Raw genomic sequence first — 17,795 nt, forward strand, 5'->3', positions numbered from 1 at the left:
GTAAAGTCTCCTCCTTTTCCGGCTGCACTCAGCGTAATAACCAACCAACCAACGTGTTGGCAAGTACCGAGGGTAATAATGATGTTTTTATTATTAATCTATTCATTATTTTGGCTAAATACTTAATCCACAAATGTAATTGCTCTAATATTGCTCCCTCATTCATGCTTTTAAAGTTGAATTCCTTTTTTTATTTAAATGCTATTAGAAATGTAAAGAATCAAAAGGCAAGACATACAGTACAGTGGAAATATGTCAAAAGTATAATTTTTAGTTTTTGCATTTGTGAATTCCTCTGGCTGTGAATTGTCTATTTCTGTATCTATTTCAATATTCTCTCTCCTTTTTTTTGTATTTCTGGTGTTTAAATAAAAACTTATTTAAAAAATACAGAGGGTAATAATGAACACAATCGCCGTGACTTTTAGATAGTAAAGACTAGAAAATAATGTATTTTCAAACAGACCTGCTGCTGATAAATTACTTAAAAGGTTTCATTATAATATTTTGTTGCTGTTTTAGATGTACGTTATTGGTGTTTTGTATTCTCCTGTACTCACAGTGCGATTTGCTAAGGGCAATAGGAATGCACTAATAACAATACAATAACAAAATTGCGCCTTTGTGAGGAACTCATCATCGATATATATATAAACACAATTTAAAAACATAACCAATACAATCTGCAGTGTTACATGCCTCAATTTATTCTGCAGTTTGCGTTGACTGACAAAAGCTACAACCAATGAGCCAACCGATGCCACCTTCCATCCCTGCAGACGGAGCGCAATATAGCCACCCACCTCAGAGGCATCCGAAGACAATTCGTTTCCGCGTTCTCCGAGATTGACAGGAGACTCACCCAATTAAGAAGGGAGCTGTCCGGGCCCAACCTGATACGGACACCAATAGCTTTTCGTCTTTGCGTGGAGGAGGCGGGGCTAACGCAGAGTGACGTCAATCCCAAATTCTCATCCTGAAAGTGGTTTTGGAATTTCGGTGCGGTGAGCATACAGGAAAGCGATGTCCAGATCGTGAAAGAGAGAGGTGAGTTTTTTATGTATATTTGTCTTTCGGGCATTTTAAAGTGACCTACCACATGAAAAGCCCAAACACAGTGTTTAATTGTTATCTTTTATGAGGATGAAAGGCTTGTTTTTAGAAAGTGTAGTCGCTTCGGGGACTTCAAAGAAATACAAGACAAGCGATCCAAGTTATTTTTGCAGATGACGTATTCCGGGTCTATGTTGGAATACAAAGAATGCGGAATATGAAAAACTTCGAATACCAAAAACATTGGCCACATCATGTCTGACATGCTTTTATTGTATAGCTCCATGCAATCTAAAGTATTTTCCCCGAATGGTGTATTTAAATGTTTCGTCAGCCCGTTCAATTTCAGGGACCCATAAAGGGTTTAGTTTTAACTATTAACATAAAAATGCCACTTCGAAATGCATTTTTTTTTTGTCAGTGCCTCTACAGCAAGTTAAACACCCCCTGATTGGGTCGGCACATCGATCAGTAGACAACATAGGAGGCAATGTTGCTATCTCCTATCTTTGTTACTGTTGTATTCTGTTAAAACTGATTTTATTTCCTTTAAAACGATTTGAGAACGTAAGTTTAAAGGCGCTTTATAAACTAAAGTTGATTCTTATATGGTTATCAAGTCTGTCGCCCAGTGGTCCCCAGCTGGCAAAGAGGAGTCCAGTTCTCTCATGCCCAGGAGAAGACCGCAGTTCCTTAGCCGGGTTTGGAAAAGGACATGACGTCTGTTGGAAAGGCATGCAGAAAAAAAATGTTAAAGCCTTTTTGAGAAGCGCCGGCCGAGTTTCTGCTCGTGCGGAATCGAGTGAAGGGCACACATGCGCACAGACGAGCAGGAAAATGTAGCAAAACGCTGAAATGACAGTTTTTAGCATTCAAGTATTATCGTTTTTACAAATATAGGATGAAGCCAGCTACGAATGAACAGAACTATTCTAGTAATCCCGAATAAACCCTCAGACTGCTGTAGAATGCAAAACATGTACTTACATCTTCGTTCGTAACCTCTGTTATTCTAATATTAAAACGTGCTTTTTTATTTTTTGATTAATTTCCACAGACCTCAATTAATCCCTAACATAATTTATCGGGCTAATTGTTCCTATTAGAGCAGAACCGGTGAAGGGTTTTAATTCCCAAACTCCTGCACGATATCACAGCAGACTAATGTTTGCAATCTGATTTTTGTAAAGAAAAACAATTAAAAAATGAATATTATTGAAGCGCGACTATCATCCCAGTGCTTGAAATCCTGCATAACCTGTGCTGGGAGAGACAAAGACAGTCTGCTCTTAGAGAGCACTGGGATTTAATTCCCATTCAATTCCGGATGTGGGGTGCTATCTTATGAGGAGTTTGTATGTGCTCCTCGTGTTGCCATGGGTTTCCTCCCACAGTACAAAGAGATACTGGTCCTGTAGGGTAACTGGCTTCTGAGAAAATTGGCCCTGGTGTGAGTGTGTGTGTGTGTCTGCCCCGTGATGGACTGGCATCCCGCCCAGGGTGCTGCAGCTCCCCCACGTCCCAGAATTGGATCAAGCCGTTGGAAGGTGGATGTATGTAATGTACCTGTGTTATTATCCTGTCTGGTGCAGAGTTTAAAGGATCAGCAGAAGTGGTAACTGGACTGTGACATCAGCAGGAAGGCTCACCCTGTCTGCTAACCATGGCGGGCTTCAGGCAGGAGGATGTGGAGGTCTTCTACGACATGGGCGAGGAGCTGGGGAGGTGAGAGACCTGCTGGAGAGTTTTGACAAGATTGTTCCAGCCCAGGAGTGGGAGCAGTGTGGAGCGTGGGCTCGGGACCTCTCACTGCAACTGGTTTTGAGTTAGCTGCTGTTGCAGCCTTGAGCTAGCTGCGTCACTCAGATTACTTCTGTACAGTGCTCAGCCATCTAGTGAGAATATCAGAGCAGTTGGGAACATGAGGACGATCAGTCTGTGCAGCTCGTTTGGAAGTTGGCAGATAATTGATCTACAGATCTCATCCAGCTGGTTCTTGAAAGTCTTGAAAGCCAGGGCACTGTTTTCAGTGGTCCAGCAGGTAGTGTGTTCCATACTCCCCCCACTCTTTGAGTAAGGAAGTACCTCCTGTTCTCAGTTTTAAGGACATTTCCACGTAATATTCATATGTGTCTTCTGGTTCAATTGTATGGTCTGCTCTGAAAAGTGCAGCTCTCCCTACTCCTACAGGCGTTCAATCCCAGTCTCCCATGGGATCCCCACATGTACTGCTTCCAAGACAGAGGACAACTTCCTCAAGCCCAATGACCTTGTCCTCTACTGAGGGCAAGGCAGAGCTCCACGCTGGCTAGATTTCAGAGGGGCTTGATGTCTCTTCTGTAACCCAGGCTTACTGAGCCCTGTTACACTCTCTGCCTCTAAGTGGTCACGGCACCATGGTGACAAGTGCAATTCACCCTGTCCCTGCTGAGACTCAATTCTGGACATTGCAGTCTCCGAGCATGCATTGCACCACTTCCTAGACAGCACTTTACTCTGTTACAACCAATGATTCTTTACTTCACTCTGGGAGAGTTCTACACCGTCTCGATTTCAGTGTGGGTGACGTCAGTTACAGTGTGTGACCTGCTCTGTGCGCTGAGCCCTGTTACACTAGCATATGCAAAAAGATAAAGAAAGAGCTCAGTGCTGCTGTTCACCTATAGTGGTAGCTCCTGTACCAGTTTGAGAGACCTCCTTCTTAAATGCCAAACTGTTTTCTCGGGAAATAACCTTAAAGTCTGGTCACTCAGAACAAATCCAAGGGCGTTTTTCTTTGATGCATTAAATTATTCCCATTTTTAACTCCTTGCAGAAATAATATTTTTTATCTGTAAGGGAATATTTTAGCTTACTTTGAGTAATGAGAAGCAGAAGTGATTGAGGTGGAATAAATGTATTACTACATGTCTGAATTTTCACAATCAAGCTGAGACAGTGATGTCATGTTTATGAAACAGTCAGAGTGAGGATATGGTTGGGATCTGCTGTTTTACTGAGAATACCAACATCTGTACATCTTGGGCTATAATTTGTTGGGAGGGTTAAGGCATAGGACTCAAAGATGACATAATGGCTGCATCATCACTGTTGTACAATCAGATGCCTTCAAGGCTGGCTTTTAAATGTGAAAGAGCCATATCTGTAAGATGACTCATTGCTGTAGTAAACAAGCTAGATCTGCTACCTTTATAAGGAAATGGAGTTCTAAGTATGACATCAGCGCTTGACAATGTGTTTAGTCTCCATGCCTGCTGTAATGTTGGCTGCAGTTGAGAAGAATACCTCGGGTTAGCTGGGATTACGGTGTGAAATTCACACGCAGGCACTCCAGGACATTATGCAAAACAACAGTCAGTACTTCTGTTGGGTATCCGGCTTCATTCTGTGCTAGGAAAGTGAAAATCCTTGCAATTTGTAGTACCAAAACATGTGCTCCCTGTGCATCATGCACAAAGTTAGGTGTCTGTTGCGAAATCACAGACATTGTTCCAGGGAAACATCCTATCATACGATGATAGAAAAATAAACGTCACTAAAACCTGACATTGAGTCCTATTTCAAGGGACGCTTGACAGATCTTTTGCTCCACTGTGCCAACAGAAAATAGTTTTCACAGTCTCGGTACAAATTATTGGAGATGACTTGTTTCATTTCCTACCTCACTGATTTCATACAAAAATGTTTTTACTATTATTTAATAGTTTAGTAAATATAGAAACCTATACTTTTTAAAAAAACTGTATAAAACCATTTTTATTATATAGTAATAAATACACTGCAGTGTAATTAATTTGTTAGTATAATAATTATACAGTATTAGTTATATCAAAAATGTATAACTACTGTAAGACGTCTAATACAATTTTGATTAGTATTCCTGGCTCTAGAAATGTAAGATCTTGAAGAAGCGTGCCGCTCGCTGTGGGAAACTGGGACAGGGAGAGGGACTAACATGTGGGGCGCCCCTCTCTCCCAGCGGGCAGTTCGCCATCGTGCGCAAGTGCCGAGAGAAGCGCACCGGCGCCGAGTACGCCGCCAAGTTCATCAAGAAGCGGCGCCTGTCCTCCAGCCGGCGGGGCGTGAGCCGCGAGGAGATCGAGCGGGAGGTCAACATCCTGCGCGAGATCCAGCACCCCAACATCATCACGCTGCACGACATCTTTGAGAACAAGACCGACGTCGTCATCATCCTGGAGCTCGTCTCCGGCGGTGAGCTCTTCGACTTCCTGGCCGAGAAGGAGTCCTTGACCGAGGAGGAGGCCACGCAGTTCCTCAAGCAGATCCTGGACGGCGTCCACTACCTGCATTCCAAACGGATCGCTCACTTTGACCTCAAGGTAGCCCTCGATCCGGCACCAGGTCCAGGGATATGATTGGAGGCGGCAGAGCAGGAGCTCAGGGCCTGGAGGAATGACCCAGAATACAACCTGCATCTTTGCCGTCCCAGATGTTCCTTTAGGCTGAAGTGATGAGTCTAGAAACCTCATTGTTAGTATGCGCAGGAACTGCAAGGCACAGCGTGGTTTGAGTGATATACACGATTGTCACCACTGTATCAATTTGTTGCGACAGCAAGGCCTTCAGGCATTCAACATCCTGCTACATTAAGTCACCTGACATGCTAGTTTCAGTTTATAGTTCCTCTGTTATCCTTCAGGGTGACATAGCGTAGTGGGTAAGTCTCTGGACTTGTAATTGGACAGTTGCAGACTCTGCTCTTGCACCCCAGTTGCTCCAGTCCAGCTGTATAAATTTGATGGACTGGTGTCCCATCTGTATGAGGTGGGGAAATCAGGATTAGCCCTGGGCCAAAAAGGATAATGGATCTCAGATGTGGCTATGTCCTACCTATTATCTTCCAGATCTGTGTCCTTGTGGTTCCTAGCCCAGTTCCTAGCTGCGCAGGGAATTCTGTTGCTTAGTAGACAGTACAACACAGTCTGCCCTTATGCTGTCTTGTGAGGCTGTAAGTGTTTTGCCTGGGCTGTCCTCACGCATGCATTTATTTGTGTTTCAGCCTGAGAACATCATGCTGCTGGACAAAAATGTTCCCAATCCCAGGATCAAGCTGATTGACTTTGGGATCGCACATCAGATCAAAGCAGGGAATGAGTTCAAGAACATCTTTGGCACACCTGAGTTTGTAGGTATGTCCCTACAATGTTACACTACCTCTTCAAGCATTTATCTTATTTTAATATCAGAATTCTGTCTGTTTTTTATGTATTGCCTGCCCTGTTTAACTTGTAGGAGGATGGGGCAGATTTGTTCATTTTTGTGAAAATTCCTAAACATATGTTGACAGTTCAGTTAGTTTGTAATGCAAGGTGGATGTTCATTAATGTTTTGTAAATGTCCTAGTGTTGTCTGCTAAAGATTTTGGGCTTGAAAGCTATCACCGTTGTGTGAGAACCACCTGGAAGGACTTAAAATGATTCCAGTTCTTTTTTACTTTTTTTTCCACAGCTCCAGAAATAGTGAACTATGAACCTCTTGGTTTGGAGGCAGACATGTGGTACGTTTTTTGAAGTTTTACAGAAAAAAGGATTCTTTAAAGATCAGTTAATATGCTGTATTTTAAAGATCAATGGAATGAGCAGAAGGGGCATAGTGAATTTAAAACTGACAACAGGAAGAAGTTCTTGACAAGTGTGGTGGAAGAATCACAGAAGCTCACCAGCCATGTGGTTGAAGATACCCTGGCTTCTTTCAAGAAATGGCTGGATGGGATTGTTAGCCCAGTTACATACTAAGTATCAAATGGGCTAGATGGCTAAATTGACCCCCGTCATTTCTAACTGTTATTTTATTACTTTTACTATTACTTTCTTAGGGTACTTAGAAACATCTGTTATCTTTACTCCCAATTATTTGTGTTCTTTTTTCAAAAAACATTTCATTTCCTAACATGATCTTTCAAATTAATTAATGATGTTGATGTTTTTTATTTGAAGTAACCATCAGCACAAAATGCTGATTTTTGCAGTGTTGCAGTCTTCTTAAATTGTGCTAAGAGAATGAAATCATTTTGATTTATCTTTTTTTTCCTTGTAGGAGTATTGGGGTGATAACCTACATCCTGTGAGTAACAATTTAATGTTAATCACTACTTATAGCACTGTTCTTAAACCTGTTTAAAATGTCTCTAATTGTGCTGTGTAATCTAGTACAGGCAAGCAAATAACACTGAAAGCTAAAACAATCCATTTAACCCTTAGGAGTGGATATGGACTTTCCATAGAGCAGTAGTGTGATTATAGGATATATTGACTGTATTGGCACAAATGCAACAATATAGTTTGTGAAAACTTGTCTTAGGAAAAACCTCTGAAGAGGGAGGTATCGGGTCATAGCTCAGCTTGCTCCACCTTAAATGTGTTTTTTTGTGCTTCACATAAAGTAACATGATAAAACTATGGCTTTAAAGAGGTTGTAATGCCATCAGCATTAACTGCAGATGCTTAGTAATTTCCAATATTCTTCACTTTGTGAAGTTGAGACAACCTCACTGTATCAAGTCAGGCAAACGTTTAATATATTCTTGACAAGTTCTGAACATTCAGTCAGCCCTCCTCCATTTCATGCCAGTTAGTTTTTCTAAAAGACCTAGTTTGCTGAAGGTGTGTATTAATCCCTGCCTTTGTCTTCCTGGCTAATCTCCGCCCCAGGCTCAGCGGAGCCTCCCCGTTTCTGGGAGAGACCAAGCAGGAGACGCTGACCAACATCTCCGCGGTCAACTACGACTTCGACGAGGAGTACTTCAGCAACACCAGCGAGCTGGCCAAGGACTTCATCCGCAGGCTCCTGGTCAAGGATCCAAAGTAGGGCTCGTTATGGCAGCGCGTCGCAGTCAGGAATAGCTCTTTCCTTCGTTGGGGCATCACCTCCTAACACTTAACGAACCCGGGTTACAGTAGGACACTGAGCCCTGAAGTACTGTATGTGCCTCAGATTCAAGCTGGTAACTGATCTGAGGGCTTCGTCCAGCCATTTAAACTTGCATTACATCTCAAAGAAATATAGAGTTTCGACCACCCTATGTGAAGGAAGTGCTTCAGAATTCTCATTTTTAAATTCACTTCTTCCTCTTCGTTTCTGTTTGTCCCTGCAAGGGAAATCGGTTTAAGATCTGAGGGTGGATCCCTGGGAAAAGAGCAGTCAGAGAATGACAGTACTGGGCGAGGCCTTTGAACACAGGCTTTTTCCTACCCTTTGATCTTTGATATTTTGACTTATAGGCTGAAGAGAAAACGTGAAATGTCTCACTTTTTCCACACTCTATTTCAGGAAGAGAATGACAATCGAAGACAGTCTGGAGCATCCTTGGATTAAGGTGAGATGCTCCTTCCTACCTTTCCCGTCAGTGCGTTTTCGGCACATGTCCTGAGCTAATTAGGTTCCTCTCCACTGAGACTAGAAGATCTGAGACAGAAACCTGTCTCCTGTTGAAGGAATTTGCAGATCATTAAATTATGGGGGCTGTATCCTGTCACAGCTGTTTGTGCTTTTGAAAGGCACAAAACCAACTTTACTCTCTCCACTCACCCATACCTGAAATTCAACTTTTTTTTATCCTTTAGGGTTGGATTTATCTATGTTTGTAATATCAATTTTGTTAACTTAATTGATTGATGAATTATGATGTTAATTTAGAACATGATCCAAGTGTGGCTCAGGACTGCTGTGCTCCTGACTGAATAGTTTGTCTGGTTGTTTGTGGCTGCTCAGTGACAGTTGAGTTGACATTACGAGTCGTCTCAGATTCTGTTAGCTGAACAAGCCAAAGGGCCAAGATGGCCAGACCAAGTTAGACAGGCCAGCTCCTTCGTTCCTGAGAGAATGGGGCTGCGTTGTCTCTTCATGAGCGGGAACCGATCTGAGGTTTCTGAAAGGCGGTCGTTTTAACCTCATGGTATGCTCCAGATCTGACCATCTGCTGCTTGCAAAAGAAGGATCACGAGACACGATTCCAGTTCTCTGCCAGCCGTGATCTTGCACGGAGGGGTTAGGGTTAGGGTGATTAGGTTGTAGTAAATGACTTGACATCTGGATTGCTGGTAGCGGGATTAACGAGTAATAAGACTAATTAAAGCGACCGTGTCTTAATCAGGTGATCAAGCGGCGCAACGTGAGGCAGGAGGACAACAGCAGGAAGCCAGAGCGCCGGCGCCTGAAGACCACGAGGCTGAAGGAGTACACCATCAAGTCCCACTCCAGCATGCCGCCCAACAACACCTACATCAACTTCGAGCGCTTCTCCCAGGTCCTGGAGGAGATCGCCGCCGCCGAGGAGGGGCTGAAGGAGCTGGCGCGCAACCAGCGCTCCTGCCGCGAGGACGTGGCCGCCCTGCTGTCCATCTACGAGGAGAAGGAGAGCTGGTACAAGGAGGAGAACGAGAGCATCGAGGAGGACCTGGGCCACATCCGCCAGGAGCTGCAGCGCGCCCAGGCCCGGCGGCGGCAGAGCCAGGAGGAGACGCGAGCCGCCCTGACGGCCGCCAACGCCCTCAAGCGCCGCTTCGGGCGCCTGGAGAACCGCTACGAGGTGCTGGCCGAGCAGGTGGCCTCCGAGGTGCGCTGGGTGGAGGACCTGGTGCGCTCCATGGCTCCAGAGAAAGCCCAGGGCACCGTTCTGCGCTGAGCAAGGGCCCTCTCTTCCCCCGCTGCCCACAGGCTGCTTTTCGCCTTGTATCTTCACTTCATCAGCGGTTTAAACTCTGGGGGGGCGTGGGGGGGAGTTATGGTCTCATCACCATCACAGACCTCCTGTTCCGTTCCGTTCTGTCAAAGTATTTTGGCACTACCAGCTCACCCATTTGGTTGATCCTTATTTAAAGAGCTGGTTGTACCAAAGACCAGGAGTGGAGCAAACTGGAGGGTCCAAAATATCCGACACTCAAGCCCTGATTAACCGTGATGGTTTCTAAACACAAGGGCTGGGACTGGCCACCTCCGGGCAGAGGGCTCCTGTTATGTTGTAGCTCGGAGGCTCATTCAGTGGCACAATGCAAAGCAATCTGTGCAAAAATGTCAGACAGCAATCTAAATTCCGTTTTTCCCCTTTCACATTTATTTAATCATCCTCCTCCAGGTGTGTGGTTTGATAGGTTTAAATATGGAATCGGAGCAAATGGGAAAGTTGAGGGGGCTGACTATTATGAGAAGTACAGTATGTACCATTTCCACACAGTAGGATCTGTAGCCTATCATGAAGACTAGTGGGGCTCTGGGAGGAATCCACACATGATAATTTGAGCTGCTGGGGTTTGGAATGATGGCGACTGCAGACTGAGACTGCTTCTCAGACTCGTTTTAGTTTAAAGCCTTTAACTTGGCTACTGAAATTCTTCATGCTCTCAAATTACTGTCTTGTGGATTTTTTTTTTAATTGTCTGTGAAGTGCCTGTTGAGGAAACCTGGATTGTTAGGAGCAGGAATTGTGCAAAACAGGCCACACAACCACCTGGTGCTTTTTTATTTTGCAGTGTTCATGTTTTTATGAACCCTTGGCGTTTTGTATTTCCAGTAAATCCTCATTGTATCATCTTGTGAATTTATTTTACATATAAGCTTTTAATGCATTTTAGGAGACTTGTATTCTTTTGTACAGATTAACAAAGTATAAATGCCAGAAAGCTTAGGGCTGTTGTGGAATTAGTTTAGTATCTACTCTGCCCTGTAGCGGTAGTACTGTACTTTTGTATCATACAGGGGTCTGCAGCATCTTATTTGTAGATTGTGAGTTGTCTTCCAATCATGTAAACCTCTAAGGTGTTTTTCATGGTTACAAATGAATCTCTGCAAGCCGCCTTTCAGTATAAGTCAAGTTATACAGGTTTAATTACAAGCATTTATTGTGTTTTATGTTTTACATGTTATTTTAGTACCAGACAATACCAGATGCTGGCAATTTATTACTGGATTAATGCGTATAGTATAGTTTCCTAATTCTGTTTCCATCTGATAATGAGGTAGAGGATGAAGGCAAAGACATTAAGCATTACTCACTCCTGTTGGCATTTCCTGCTTGGTTCCTGGTTTCCTGCTATACCAAGATTTGGGTCAGGAGTTGGGTTTAGGGCTATAGTTCTTTCCATTCACATTTACTACTGTAATACAGCCCACACTTTGTGTTCATATAACGTAGCTTACATGGAATGCCTTTTTCTAACTCCTCATTGTAATGTGTACTGTTTTTACGTTTCTCCAAGAACTAAAGAGTGCGTTATGTAGCAAAATCCAAACACTTTTTCCAGTTTCAGCCATATCTGAAAGGTTGAAATCCATGCTAAACTGAATATGATTCCAGACTCCTAATGCTCATCACTTCCTCACGGTTCAAGTCCCTGCCCACCTCTTGCTTTTCAATCTGGGCATCCTTGGATTATTGATTATTGGTGCACCCAGCACTGGAAAGGGATTAAGAGTTGAGCTTTGCTACAACTAGGATAGGGTTATCTATTTTTGTTACACAGAATGCAATGTACTTAAGGAAGTGTTGCTTGAAATTCGTCCTGTTAACTAGTTTTCTTATCGATGCATGCTGTGGTAGAATACAATAGAAGTCAAGGATGTATGGAAAGATTGGCACAGAACTGGTTAAATTGGTGCCATAAAATAATGAACATCACTGGACCACTCCACAGTCTGTACACATACTCACACACACTGCAATTCCAGTGTAGAAACACAGTGCTGTGGTGTAACTTCCGAAGAAGACTGAAGTTCCACAGGTGTGGAGGGATAAACTGTTTGCACAGTTTGAGGAAGGATGGTTAAGGAGGTGTTGTTTTGTCTCCAATGTTAAATCGAGCTCATTGCCTGTACTGTGTCCCTGTGCTGAGCCACAAGGTTAAAGTTAAAAAGAAGTTTTCTTTCATGCATATAGGGACAACAGAGAAGGTGAAAATGAACTCAGTTTAAAGTTATTTTGATGTTTGCAAGCTTTGTAATTTAAAATGCTTTGTTGCATAGGCAGTATCAGTACACGTCTCTCACACGCTGGCTCTGATAGACCTTTTCTCCTTATTTATTTCTGGCAAGCAATTAAAGGCTATTACTGCACCTGTGCAAATTACATACTTAACAGTATGCATGCGCTTTTTTCCACTGTCAGAGGAGCCAACTTCCTCTGTAGCTGTTGCCTTGTTTTGCATTATTGTTCTCTTTAAAGTGACTTATCACAGAACCTTGCTCGTCATTCCATGTGTTAAAAACACAGTCTTAATTTTGCTATGTACCATTCCTTCTTAAAAGATCATTAACATGACATAGATATAATCGAAATGTATCCTCATTTGCTCGTACAAAGAATGTATTTTATGCCTTTTCCTTTTATAATGTTTATTCATTATCTCTGAACTAGATTATTTTGTTGTTGTGTTTTCTAAAATAAAATTGACTCACGGAACGTGTGGGGTACTTTTATAATTTTATTGTACAAGTTATATGTCAAGAAATTTGCTGAAGTGTAGTGTTTTGTGGGTGTCTGTGTCTTGCAATGACACGTGATCCATTCATTAAGGTAAAGGTGCTCGCTGTTTTGCTGTATGTCACATGAGTTGCTTAAATGTGCTCCATTCTTTTTAAAGAGGATTGAAAGATATTTCTAAGAGTTAACTGCTCTAATGTAATAACTGGAGTGCAACAAGGATATGTATTGGGACCACTGGTAGTCCTAATTTATATCTGTGATTTTGATTTTGATTCTGGTATAGTTAGTAAACTAGTCAAGGCTCAAAATGGGAGGCTTAGCAAAAATTAGCAAAAAGCCACAAATTAAAGAAATTAAAACTGAAGTCTAGACAGCAGTCAAAAAAAGGCATTGCTATTCTGCAGGCGATCCAGAGAAGAAAGGTCACATTCACTCCCAGTCTTAAATAGAATGTCCTAAACTGCCAGGCTAAAAGAACTTGATTTGTGTAGTGTCGAATGGATTAGACTATATGTGGATCTGATTCTAGTATTAATAATCAGTGCTGACCTTAAATGTATAGAATCTTCTCCAAACACTTAGAAATAAGCAATTTTATTGTAACACATGATGGCACATCCACATTTCCAAATTATTGTGCATGCTCCTGTCTTACAAGGTATACAGCAGGCTCATTGGAACAGTCTAAAGTACAGTAAAGCATTAAAGATAATGTCTTGCTCACCAGAGAATAATGCTGCATTGTCAGAATTTCTCACTTGGCTTTAAGCCTGTGTCAAAAACTGTGTTCTGAAAGCTACTGTACGTTGACCTCATCCCCTAGAAGATTTTTTTTTAAAAGATTATTTTGTCCCAAGTACCATTTCAACTGGTAGCCAAGGATAACCTGCCCAGCTCCCTTCCTGATCTCCTTTTCATTCTGTGTACCGTTGGACAGCTACTGGCCTGCGAGCCCCTTAAAAATGTAGTGGTGGTGATTCACATAGCTGGATGAGTGATAGCTACCATAAGATCAATTTCTGTTTCTCTCCGGTGCCCACCTTCAAAGTATTTGAAAATCTGACCTTCCTTCTCTCCACAATCCCGTACTCTGTCCCCTGATCCTCTGGTATAGTTGGTGCGAATTGGCAGCTTTGTAAAGGGAAGGATTCCTGTCGCACATCCAGAGTGAGAGCCCCACAGCTCAGCAGCGAGAAGCCTGGACACTGCTCTCCGCGACCTTGTCCCCATCCGTGGCTGTGCAGGAGTAGGTGTGGCCCTGCTCCCAGCTGAGTGCAGGGATGGCGAGCAGGCTGACGGTGCTGAAGGTCCCGTCGCTGTCTCTCGAAGCCGGGCTGACGATGACTCCCTTTGTCACCAGCTCCCCGTTAGAGTACCAGCTGACGTCTGCCATGCTGGTGGACAGCCCTCGGATCAGGCACACCAGAGTGGCCCTGCCAGAGGAGCGCAGCTGGTCCTGGGGAGGCGGGAACACGGTAACCGAAGGGTCGGCAGCAGAGGTCTGAGGGCCTGCAGGTACAGCGTGAGAAATTCAGGTCCTAGATCAGCGACATCTCCCACTGCCATTGAACTTTTGAAACGTCTGTGAAGGCCGCGGCACCAAATATTACTCAGATCTCTGGTTTAAACCTGATGAATTTGTTTTGAATGAAGAAAACAGTAATTGCAAGATACTGGAGACACAAAATCTTAGTTCTGTATGAGGCTGTTTCGGATTCGTTCTTCTTCATGCAAAGACAGAGTGAATGAGCCCAGTGTTTCCAAAGATTAAATAATCTGTTCAGAGGCATCTGTGAGGGTCAAGGCAATTCGTTTTATATGATATCATGAGCAAGACATCAGTAAGGTTCAAATACAAAGTGAGACAGTTGGAAGTGGAAACTATCTTCCTCTTTCAAAAGGGACGCTGTAATGTTTAGCTTTCATGTACAATACAAACACAAAAGCATGAAGCCCAGATGCCCTTCTAACTAGAGATAGCATTAACTCTTCCCTAAACAATAAGATTTTATCTCTTTCTCGTGAGAAGTAGGAGGTTTTAACTTATTCCTTAGACGCATCAAGTGGACACAGGCTCCACTAGGAGTTAAGTAGCCTTTGTAAGCACCAGGAGGACAATTTTCAACTTTTTTGAGATTTAAAAGGGAAGCCAAAAGCGTTAGAAAGCTTGACCTCATGATCTTACCCCTCACAATGAGCTGGATGCCTTCACTGAAGATGATGTACCCCTCTACCTTGTCTCCAATCACAAACCTAAAAGAAAATCATGTTCACATGAGCAATAAGATAGTTTCGCTATATACTGCAGTAACTCCAGTAACTTTACAGTCATAGTGTAAAGTCATTGTTCCAATCTTTTCTACAGTTCTCTCCTTACTTGAGTTGACATCCAGCTACTTTTTGATCTTCTGCATCAGGCTATACATACCAAACAGGGCTAGATAAGCACATGCATTTCTGATCAGAATGGCCCTTGAATTTCCATTGGTCATCAGCCTGTTTGACTACTTTTCTGTTCTCTAAATGGACATTCCACAACAGCCAACATTTGTTTTGATATCCAGGTTCCTTCTGCAAAAGAAAAAGATACATTATAGGACAATTAGTAACATTATAAATCTATATAATTAGCTTTTACTTGTACATTAGACAAAGTCGGATGCAACAGTTATTTACAATAAAACATATCTTTCTCCAAAAAATTAAAATTCACTTGAGAGTTAAGATCTGTATGCTTACATTTCTGCACATAATTTTACACCCTTGCCTGGATTAATTTTGTAATAATGTTCACCATCTCTTCAAGCTCTACAATTAATTTATAAACTGGAATTCAATAAAGTGAATAAAACCTCAGTAGATAAATCATTTGTAACTGAAGATGCACAGCAAAATGAATTGAAATATCTATATTTTTTTTAATTTTGGATGGTAGATAAACTTCTTTTTCTTTTTCAAATCTTTTGTCCTAACTTTTTTTTTTTCATTTTAGTGTATGGTATGGGACTCTAACCCTGTTCCAGGATTTTATTTGTATAGGTCATCCAAAATCATCTTTTATTCAAAAATTAGGAACACTTGTTTATGCAATTGATTAATTAAAACAAATGTTTGAGGGAACATTTACCATTAAGGACTGGAGGAGAATCTGATTTAATTCTGATCTCTTAATTATATAATTGATCAACATCTGTTTAACTGATGATAGTTAAACTGTTCCCAGATTAAGGAATGATTGATTTTAAGGCTATTCACAAAACCTGCTGGGGCTCTCTGGGACCAGGGATGGAGACCCAATTCCCAACTCAGGTCTTTGTGACCTCAGTGTCTGCTGATCCTTCTTCAGACTCAGTTCTCTATCATTTAATTCAGCCCTGAAGGTTTGATGAATCGATTGATACTTAGACATTAAATTGTTCAAAGTTATTGGACTGGCAAATAAAACAACTGAGAAGAAGCTGCTCTTTTTATGGGTAGTAAACAGTTTTAAAATGTCAATTAAGGTGTTGAGGAAGCAGCTGGAGTTCCAGCAAACACTGGGTTGAGGAGAGGTGAAATTAGGAGCTGTGCTTTAATCTGTAGTTGAGGTCCCCAGCTGTAATAACTATTCTTCCTTTGAACTATTTCTGATTCCCACACGAACTGGAGCGTGCCTGTTGTGTTTCATCAGGAACTCAAGATTTACATATTTGAATAGGAAAACAAAGTTCCAATCAAGGGACATGTTAGCTCAATTAAGTCAAGAGCACAGTTGGAATTAAAAACCAGCAGTTGTGGGGGGACCCCAGGACAAGGACTGGCACCCCCTAATTCATGTTCTGATAAGTCACCCAATAAGAACTTCAGATGAAGTTAGTTCTTCTAGTTTAACAATTAGTCTACAAAACCTTTAGTGATGATACTCTTAATGAAGAGTTGCCTATTATTCTCCAGTTGTTCAGATGAGAATCAAAATAAAAACATATTTCAAAAGAGAAAAGAGATTTAGGACTTACACCTCATCCAGATGGCCAGAAAGCAGCTCGCCGCTATCAGCATCCTCATTCTTGTACTGTTGTTCTTTACTGTTGGCTGCAAAGAGAGATCTTTCACGTCTGATACTTTGTCTGATACTTGGACTCAATTGAGCACGAATATGCAAATTCGAGTTTCATATCCAATCCAGCCCTCCCACATTACCATCTCTTACCACATAGCTTGAGTGACATGATCTCTAAGGGGAGTGCAAGAAAATTTTGGGGCAGTCATTTAATTGTGGTGGGGGGAAACATGTAATTTCTTCAAGTTTCTTTGCAGCTGCTGATACAAATGATCGTTAGAAAATGCGTGAGTAGAAGGATTCTCTACAGTCTCATGATGTTGATGATGTTAAGTGGAACAAAGTCAAATCCCTAAACACTGTATTAATTTAACTTAGAAACTCAAAGTCAAAGGGACACTTCTAATATGATTTGCAGCAGAAAATAATTAAAGGTTTCAAATTGATCCTACTGTAAGGGCAATTAAGGGTGCAGGTATGTTACTGAGAACCCAGCTGGAATGGAAACAGGGGATGTGGGGATCCCCAGAACTAGGAACCCTGGTTTTAACTCTTGTTTGTTTTTGCTCAGTATGGTTTGAAAGCCAGAGACTGATTTAGATGATGGCATTTTCAAAAATTCCATTTCTGCCCTGCCATTGGATCATGGAGTCCGTTTGTTGTTCTGAGCTGGTATGGTGGAGTAGGAGCTGGTGCTGTTGCCTCGCAGCTCCTGTGTCTCAGGTTCAATTCTGGTGCTCAGGTGTGATGTTCAGATTTTCATAGTCTTCTAATCTTATACCAACCTCCCAACAACATGCTGGGCATCCTGTCCAGGCACAGTCGATCTACCAATGCATATTCTAACCACATCTACCAATTCAGGGTTGCGGGGGAGCCAGAGCCTATCCCGGCAAGCAATGGGCACAAGGTGGGGTACACTGTGAAAGGGACACCAGCCATTGCAGATACACACAAACACACTCACACCAGGGCCAATTACCCCAGAAACCAATTAACCTACCCGTGTGTCTTTGGAGAGTGGGAGGAAATAGGAGCACCTGGAGGAAACCCACATGAACTCATGGAGAACATACAAACTCCACACAGGTCACAACGTCAGCCCAGGTCTGGAATTGAAACCAGCACAGCGATGCAGCAATTCTAACTGGCCCCCCCACACTGCCACACAGAGCAGACGTGCTCTCGGTCATCCGCACCCTGCGCCTTTCAGGGTCTAACTTGTCGTGACAAGTTACCCTCGCAAGGATAACTGAGCAGCGCATA

The 17,795-nt window shown here is 42.5% G+C and overlaps 2 protein-coding genes across 3 annotated transcripts; one reads left to right on the top strand and one right to left on the bottom strand.

The window, feature by feature from the left end:
- Nucleotides 1–31: 31 nt before the first annotated feature.
- On the top strand, nucleotides 32–12,466 carry dapk3 (death-associated protein kinase 3). Of its 2 annotated transcripts, none has more exons than XM_006639942.3 (10): nucleotides 32–72; nucleotides 717–1,047; nucleotides 2,646–2,778; nucleotides 5,033–5,393; nucleotides 6,074–6,203; nucleotides 6,523–6,571; nucleotides 7,111–7,137; nucleotides 7,725–7,877; nucleotides 8,344–8,389; nucleotides 9,167–12,466. In XM_006639942.3, exons 3-10 carry the CDS (start codon nucleotides 2,717–2,719, stop codon nucleotides 9,695–9,697), a joined length of 1,359 nt encoding a protein of 452 aa, XP_006640005.1. In that variant the 5' UTR covers nucleotides 32–72; nucleotides 717–1,047; nucleotides 2,646–2,716; the 3' UTR covers nucleotides 9,698–12,466. The 2 variants fall into 2 exon arrangements, with proteins under 2 accessions (XP_006640005.1, XP_015221132.1); XM_015365646.2 differs by having other exon boundaries at nucleotides 48–72; nucleotides 780–1,047.
- Nucleotides 12,467–13,068: 602 nt separating this feature from the next.
- Nucleotides 13,069–16,589, bottom strand: LOC107079682 (Ig lambda chain C region). Its single transcript, XM_069185897.1, has 3 exons — nucleotides 16,488–16,589; nucleotides 14,676–14,743; nucleotides 13,069–13,999 (listed from the first exon to the last, which is right to left on the bottom strand). The coding sequence occupies exons 1-3, from the start codon at nucleotides 16,532–16,534 to the stop codon at nucleotides 13,674–13,676; spliced, it is 441 nt and encodes a 146-aa protein (XP_069041998.1). The 5' UTR covers nucleotides 16,535–16,589; the 3' UTR covers nucleotides 13,069–13,673.
- Nucleotides 16,590–17,795: the final 1,206 nt, after the last annotated feature.

This window comes from Lepisosteus oculatus, chromosome 29 (genome assembly GCF_040954835.1).
Source record: "Lepisosteus oculatus isolate fLepOcu1 chromosome 29, fLepOcu1.hap2, whole genome shotgun sequence".
Lineage (NCBI taxonomy): Eukaryota > Metazoa > Chordata > Actinopteri > Semionotiformes > Lepisosteidae > Lepisosteus > Lepisosteus oculatus.

Coding starts and splice junctions, on each gene's coding strand:
- dapk3 (XM_006639942.3), top strand. CDS start 2,717: ATGGCGGGCTTCAGGCAGGAGGATGTGGAGGTCTTCTACGACATGGGC. Junction 5,394..6,073: donor TCGCTCACTTTGACCTCAAG/GTAGCCCTCGAT, acceptor TTTGTGTTTCAG/CCTGAGAACATCATGCTGCT. Junction 8,390..9,166: donor TGGAGCATCCTTGGATTAAG/GTGAGATGCTCC, acceptor TGTCTTAATCAG/GTGATCAAGCGGCGCAACGT.
- LOC107079682 (XM_069185897.1), bottom strand. CDS start 16,534: ATGAGGATGCTGATAGCGGCGAGCTGCTTTCTGGCCATCTGGATGAG. Junction 14,744..16,487: donor TTTCTGGCCATCTGGATGAG/GTGTAAGTCCTA, acceptor ATTTTCTTTTAG/GTTTGTGATTGGAGACAAGG. Junction 14,000..14,675: donor CATCCAGCTCATTGTGAGGG/GTAAGATCATGA, acceptor CTGTACCTGCAG/GCCCTCAGACCTCTGCTGCC.